Raw genomic sequence first — 7,165 nt, forward strand, 5'->3', positions numbered from 1 at the left:
CTCTCTCTCTCTCTCTCTCTCTCTCTCTCTCTCTCTCTCTCATTCTCTCTCTCTCTCTCTCTGTCTTTCTGCCTGTCTTTGTCTCTGTCTGTCTGTCTCTCCACTTCTGTCTGTCTCTGTCTGCCTCTCTCTTTGTCTCTGTCTGTCTGTCTCTCTCCACCTCTGTCTGTCTCTTCCCCTCTCTCTCTCTCTCTCTCTCTCACACAGTCATATATGTGCTTACACTCAGTTCCACACTTGGAGATTCATGCACAGACCCAGTTATTCACCCACAGATGCACACACACAAAGCCAGTGACTCACCATCTGGAAGCACAAGACCCAAACCCAGCTTCGCCTGCCCTCCCGTCCTAAAGCTGACAGTCACACAGCAACAGATGCCACGCCTGGCCCTACAACTTACAAAGTACCACAGTCCCAGGAAGCCGGGAGATCAGCGAGATCTGGCTCCATTCTACACAGGAGGAGACTGAGGTCCACAGAAATTCCCTCTAGCTCACCCACAGACTCAGGCAGAGCCAGGGTCCTCTTCGCTTTGGGGTGCTGCTTCTCATTCTTACAGAGGAGAGAGCCATCCCTAGAGCTGCACTGCCCACTGACCCGAGGAGACACATGTCCATCCAGGGTCACAGGTACATGGACACAAAATCTAGCTCAGGCTCTTATTTCCAAAAAGGTCCCTCACACCCATTTTCCAGATGGGGACAATGAGGGGGTCCTGGCCAGCCTCAGGCCCGTCAATGAGCTTTGTGGCCCCCTCTTTCCACCCTCTTCCTCTTCTCAGGCCTTGCTGTTGGTAGCAGCTTTAGCTGGGCTGGGCCTGGCTGTGAACCTGCTTGTTCTTGGGCTCTACCTACTCCGATCCTGCTGCCGTTGCCGCAGGCCCAAGGCTGGTCCCCCTGAGGTCTCGGGCTCTCCAGATGGAGGAGGCTGTGTCACCTGGAGCTGTGTGGCCGCCCTTCTCCTTGGCTGGTACCTGGGACCCCTTGGGTGGGGAGGGGCCAGGCTCCAGGGAGGCCCAACCCCAGGAACTGGAGTGTGAGAGGCTCTCCCAGCACCTCCCTCTTCCCCCCAGCAGAGTCTTAAAGGCTTCTCTCATTGAGCCAACCAGACTATTAGGGCCTTTAATGCCTTTGCCAGCCTCCATAAGACAGCCTCAGTGGCCTTCCTCTGTTCCCATGAGAGCCTTCTAGGAAGCCACAGAGACCTCTTCAGTCCTCCATGTAACAGAGCCTTGAAGAATTCCCTCAGGCCCAGAACAGTTTTGAAGGCTTCTCCCCTCCTCATCACAGAACATTGAGGACTTGCCAGACCCCCTGAGCAAGGTCTTAAAGGCTCCCTTCAGCCTCCTCAACTCCGAAGCAGCTCCTGTGGGGGCAGGGGAGGTGCTGGGGGCCCGAGATTACCAGAGCCCCATCCCTAGAAGGGGCTGGGGCCAGGGGGACAAAGACCCCAGGAGGCAGTGGCACAGCCTGGGGTGGGGGGGATGAGAATGGACAAGGAGCTCTTTGTATAGAATGGGACGAGGACAATGGACTCTGGGGAATTGAAGGGGGCTGGACCCTGGGAAAGGAGTCCAGGCCACAATGAGGGCTCTGTCTCTCCATTCCTCTCTGTGACTGGGGGCTCCCGCCGCCTGGGTCCCCCTAGGTCCCCTGAGGGGTCCGGGCCTCGAGGGGAGGGCAAGCCTGGGTCCTCTGGAAGGAGGAGGCTGGGGAAGAGGTCGTGCCTGGGTCCAGAGGGGGCAGGGCTGCCTCGGAATGCCGGATTCCTGAGGGGTGGGGCCTCAGAATGGGAGCTGTCCAAGCCGCGCTTGGCCTCAAGGGGTTAACCCCTTCATTTGCATCACAATGAGTTCATCCTGTTCCCACCTCTCCTTCCTCTCCTCCACAGCCCTGGCAAGGGGGAGTGAGCCCTTTCCGTTGCCTCAGCAACCCAGGCCGAGGGAGGCAGGTTCCCACGGGCTGTACCACTGGAACTAGAGGAGAGGGGGTGGAGAGGATGGGGAGGCCATAGGAGATGGGCTGAACCAGCCTCTCCCCAATCCCTCTCCTCCCAGCGCTGGAATCGGACTTGGTTTCTATGGCAACAGTGAGACCAGCGATGGGGTGTCCCAGCTCAGCTTCTCCCTCCTGCATGCCAACCATACGCTCAGCTCCATCGACCGGCTGGTGAGGGCATCCTCATCCCGACATGCCTGAGAGGGGGAGGTATCCCCAGCCAAGCTAGCCCTCGGAGCCTCCCCTGGGGCTGCTTTATTCAGTCGAGGACGCTCCTGTCCCCAGACTTCTGCATTTGCCACCAAGGTCCCTCCTTTCTGCTCTGTCTGAGACCCGGGTACCAATATCCTCCCCTGAAGGTGTCCCCCATATTCCAGGTTTCAGAAACTGTGGAACGACTGGGGTCAGCAGTTAGGTCTGAGCTGACGACTCTAGAGGAGGTGATGGCCCCACGGACAGAGCTGGTGGCAGCTGCCCGGGGCGCTCGGAGGCAGGCTGAGGCTGTGGCCCAGCAGCTGGGAGAGCTGGCTTTCTGGAGGGATGTGCCCCTGAGCCCAATTCGGGTGGCTGAAGGTGTCTCCTTTGTGGAGGAGTACAGGTGGGCCAAGGTGGGGGGGGGGTCACTGGGAGAGATATCTGGCCATCCATGATATTGGTGGGCAGCATAGAGGCTGCCCAGAGAGGGGCAGTGATTCAGCCCAAGTCACACTGGAAGTTGGCCCAAATCTGGGACTCATCCTGACTTTTTCCTCCCTGTGTCCTCCTTCTTAGGTGGTTGGCCTACATTCTCCTGCTGCTTCTTGATCTCCTTGTCTGTCTCTTCACTCTCCTTGGGCTGGCTAAGCAAAGCAAATGGCTAGTGATTGTGTGAGTTTGCCAGTTCCCCTCACTTCATCAACTCCATCCACTAGGCCTGCCTCCAGGGAGGAAGAGCCCGAGCTTGGAGTCTCCTTCTTGAGGTCTTCCTCAATACCTGAGGGGTTCTTTCTTATCATCAGTGAGCTCTCCACGGATTGGGCCCCAAAAGAGAGAAGTTAGATGTTAATCTGGAGGGGCTTTAAGGAATCTCTCACCAACCCCCAAACTATACCTTCAGCACCAAGGAGCTGTCCCCAGGCAGGGCTCCAAGTCTAGGGAACTCACCAAGAAAGCCCTCAGGAAAGATTCCTTCAATTCAATCAACCAATCAACATTTATTAAGCACCTACTATGTGCCAGGCACTGTTTTAAGCTCTAAAATTCTTCCTCTTCAGAGATGTGGAACATTCTTTGCTTCTGGGAGGGAGGGCCAGGGTAAACCAGTCAGCACCATGGCGCTGTCCAGGCTAACTATTCTGAGCATACTTGGGAATGCCCACTACTTGGCCCCTTCAGCACCACAGAGCTGTCCACAAGCTTGGGTAGTTCTTCAGGGATGGGCAACCTTTTTGGTCCTGAGAGCCATAAACGCCACATTTTTCAAAATGTAATTTCGTGAGAGCTGTACAGTGCTCACAGTGCGCGCTCCTGTAACAGCGCCTGAAAAAAAATGGACTTTATGGCTCCTTCAGAAAGAGCCATATCTGGCCCTCAAAAGAGCCAGATATGGCTCGAGAGCCATACCCCCGTTGCCAACCCCTGCTCTAGGTGGTGAGCTGGGGAGTCACTGAAGAGAATTTCACTAGGTCTTTGGGCCGAGGAAGGAGGGAGGGAAATCAGAATGAATATTCCCTTTCTGCATTAGCATGACAGTCATGAGCCTGCTGGTTCTTGTGCTCAGCTGGGGATCCATGGGGCTAGAGGCAGCTGCTGCAGTGGTAAGTATCTAATCCTAGGGGGTCAGGATGCCTGGGTCCAGAAATGGATGGGTCTGGGAGTCCAGCCTCCCGAGTCTGAATCCAAACACCTCCTTTTCTCAGGGTCTCAGTGACTTTTGCTCCAGTCCTGACCCCTATGTCTTGAACCTGACTAGGGCAGAAACTGGCTTAAATCCAGGTAAGAAGAGGGCAACCTTGGGGTTTAAAGTGCCAACTGCTGGGAGCAGTCTCCTTCCAGGATCATTGGGTATTCTCTGTCTCTGTCTTTGCCTTCTCTCTTCCTCCTTCCTCTTCCTCCTCCTCCACAGAAATCCTCCACTATTATTTCCTCTGCAACCAGGTGGTCTCTAATCCCTTCCAAGAGGTGAGTCTCCAAGCTAGTGTGAGTGTGGGTCTTAAGTGTCTGAGGAGAGCAAGCTTAGGAGACCCATGTCCCTCTCTTTCTTCCTTGTCCACTTTTCTGCCCCCTCCTCCCAGTCTCCCTGGCTTGGCTATTGTGGGTCTGAGATGAACTAAGCTCCTCTGCCCGAGGGCCTCACAAGGGTTGTACTTTGGGAAATTTCTCTGATTTCCTTGGGCCCCTAGGGTTATATAGGTTCAGAGTTTAGAGCAGGGGGGGCTGGCCACTTGGGTCCCACAGTAAAGGGATGAGGACCCAGATTCCCAAGTTCCTTATGTCTCTGAGAGCAAGGACTGGAATTCTTGGGTCTTGAGATGGAGGAGACCTTCGAAAGGGGTGGGAGGACTCAGATATTGGCCTCACTCCCTGCCTGCCCCCTCCCCATACTCACCACCTCCTCTAGAGGCTGACCTTGTCCCAGCGCTCTCTGGCCAGCATCTACTCCCAGCTCCAGGGGCTGGAACGAGAAGCAGTTCCCCAGTTCCCAGCAGCCCAGGTCAGTGGGATCCCTCCCCTGGGGGAGGGGCCTTCTGGGAGGGGGTTCTGTGGGAGAGGGCAGGACTCCCTAGATTGGGCATTAACCCCTTCTGGACTGGAGGCAGAAACCGCTGTTGGCCCTGGAAGAGACACTGAATGTGACAGAGGGGAACTTCCACCAGCTGGTGGCGCTGCTGCACTGCCGGGGGCTGCACAAGGTGACCAAGCCTTCTGCCTCCATCCTTTTCAGTTACACCTCCATCCGGCCCTCCCTACCCCCTTCTCTGGAACCCCCTGGTCTCAGTCTCCCTCACACCCATCTAGCCAGTCCAGGGCCCAGAGCTGCTTCCTAATGCCCATTTTCCCCAAGGGATTCCCACATGTCACCCCCACTTCCCGAGCAGGAATCAGTTCTGTCTCCCTGGTGTGTCCTCAGGCTGGCCCTGCCTTCCTCTCTATCTTTTTCTCCTGTCCAGCCCCTTTCTTAACCATTTGGCCTGGCTTCCCCTCCTGCTTCCTTGTGACTGTTCCCCTCCCCTCCAACTCCCAATCTTCCCCTGCCCAATTCAGGTGACCCCCTCCCTAGGAAGCCTTCCTGGATTTCTGCAGTGAGATGCATGTGATCTCTCCCCTACTCTGACCTCTCCTGGACTCAGTCAATACTGGGAATCCTAAAATGTCAGATGAGCCCTTGGAGAACCTCATTGTACAAATGAGGAAACTGAGGCCCAGGGCAGGGCAGGGCCAGGCCTCAACAAGGTCAAACAGTGAGTTGAGCAAAAGTCAGACAGGGACTCAAATGTGGGTCTCCCAGTTAACAGCCCAGAACTGTTTCTCTGCCTGACTCCCTTTGTTGGGGTGGGGAAAATCAAGCAGCCAATCGGGCATTTGGGGGGGGGGTTGGGAAGAGCCAACCCTGCTGATGCCCCCTCTGGCCCCCTGCCCCCAGGACTATGGGGCAGCATTGCGGGGCTTGTGTGAGGACTCCATGGAGGGCCTCCTCTTCCTGCTCCTCTTCTCCCTGCTGTCCGCCCTGGCTCTGGCCACGGCGCTGTGCAGCCTGCCTGCTGCCTGGGCCCACTTCCCAGCCAGGTAAGCAGCTGGCGGTGGGAGACTGGGAGAGGGTGGCTGAGCTGGGTAGGCTGCAAGACAATGGGCAGAGCCCCAACCATTCCCCCAAAGTGCTAGAGGGGCCTGTTTAGGGAGCTTCCTCTGAGGTGAGGAAGGGTGAGATTGGGGATGTGGTAGGGCTCCTCAGATCACCAAGCAGTGAGTAGGAGGGTGCTCAGGGGTCTGGGAGGGGAACCCATCTATCAGAAGGGGAGGGAACTTCCCCTCCTGCCACCCTTCCCAGCTCTGTGCCCCGCTCCCCCCAGCGACGACTACGAAGACCCAGAAGACGATGATCCCTTCAACCCTCAGGCATGTGGAGCACTTGGACACCAGGGGTTCCTAGTCGGGCATGGACTGTGGGGGAGTCGGGATAACAAGGGGAATCAGATGCATGCCTGTGTTTCTGAGGGGGCCGAGATTGAGGGCTGAATCCCTGCTTGAGTCCCTCTGGGGCAGGGGCCGGTCTTCTTACCTGTCTACGGGGTAGGGGAAAGCTTCTCCTGAAAGGCTTTATTAACTCTTTCACTCTCTCTCTGGGCCCAGCAGGAATCAAAACGCTTTGTCCAGTGGCAGTCATCCATCTGAGACTCCCTCCTTGGGCTGGGTCTGCTACCCCCACCTCTGGTGAGTCACAGCTTGGGTCTTGTTCCATTTAGCCTGCCTCCAGTGTATCCCTCCGTCACGTAGCCTCTCTTCCCACCTTCTGGCTCTCGAGTTCACTGGCCACTCTCCACAGCACGGTCTCTGTCTCAGCCCATATCTGTGTCTCTCTTGAACCCTAGGCACCGCCCACCCACCAGAGAAGTTTCCCCTTCCCTACCAGGATTCTTCTAGCTATGATGACTAACACTGCCATACTCTGCCTGGCTCAGGAGAATCTCGAATCCCTCTCTCTACCCTGACGAAGTGACCAGAAGATAGTTCCCTGCCCTCCCTAACCAACATGCAAGGCTTGGGCCCAGGGATCCCGGCCAGGGTGGGAGCCAAGATGCTCAGGGCCCTCCTGGGAGCAGCTACCCTGGAGGACCTCCCCCCAGCCCTTTCCTTCCAACCCCTGGGCCCAGAGCTCCTTGTATTAGAACCAGCACCACTAACTCAGATTTGAAATAAAAAAGAAGACTTTATTTTACACGTGTCTGGAGCTGTTTTTTGGTTTCTGTCCAACCATCAAGACTCAACCTCAATGCCATCTCCTCCAGGAAGCCATCTATGGAGAAGCACTTCCCCTTCCTAGCAAGACATTCCACCAGTTGGTGGCACTCAGATGCTTACTTCTGGGGGCTATACGAGGTAGTGGGCTCCTTCAGTGTATGCTCCAGGGTAGAGACCACTGGATTTGGAAGCAGAGAGGATGGGTCTTAACACTAGGTCAGCTACTA

The 7,165-nt window shown here is 56.2% G+C and overlaps 1 protein-coding gene across 1 annotated transcript in view; it reads left to right on the forward strand.

Moving 5' to 3' along the window:
* Nucleotides 1-6,654, forward strand: part of TTYH1 (tweety family member 1) — a 42,079-nt gene extending 35,425 nt beyond the window's left edge. The window contains exons 2-14 of the mRNA XM_044668541.1: nt 785-972; nt 2,060-2,171; nt 2,378-2,598; nt 2,772-2,867; nt 3,724-3,796; nt 3,899-3,974; nt 4,105-4,160; nt 4,600-4,692; nt 4,799-4,891; nt 5,623-5,765; nt 6,050-6,095; nt 6,333-6,410; nt 6,569-6,654. Coding sequence (XP_044524476.1) covers nt 785-972; nt 2,060-2,171; nt 2,378-2,598; nt 2,772-2,867; nt 3,724-3,796; nt 3,899-3,974; nt 4,105-4,160; nt 4,600-4,692; nt 4,799-4,891; nt 5,623-5,765; nt 6,050-6,095; nt 6,333-6,371 — 1,236 coding nt within the window. The 3' untranslated portion in view covers nt 6,372-6,410; nt 6,569-6,654. The remainder of the gene's footprint in view (nt 1-784; nt 973-2,059; nt 2,172-2,377; nt 2,599-2,771; nt 2,868-3,723; nt 3,797-3,898; nt 3,975-4,104; nt 4,161-4,599; nt 4,693-4,798; nt 4,892-5,622; nt 5,766-6,049; nt 6,096-6,332; nt 6,411-6,568) is intronic.
* The last annotated feature ends 511 nt before the right edge of the window (nt 6,655-7,165 follow it).

The sequence above is a fragment of the Gracilinanus agilis genome, chromosome 3, assembly GCF_016433145.1.
Source record: "Gracilinanus agilis isolate LMUSP501 chromosome 3, AgileGrace, whole genome shotgun sequence".
Classification (NCBI taxonomy): Eukaryota; Metazoa; Chordata; class Mammalia; order Didelphimorphia; family Didelphidae; genus Gracilinanus; species Gracilinanus agilis.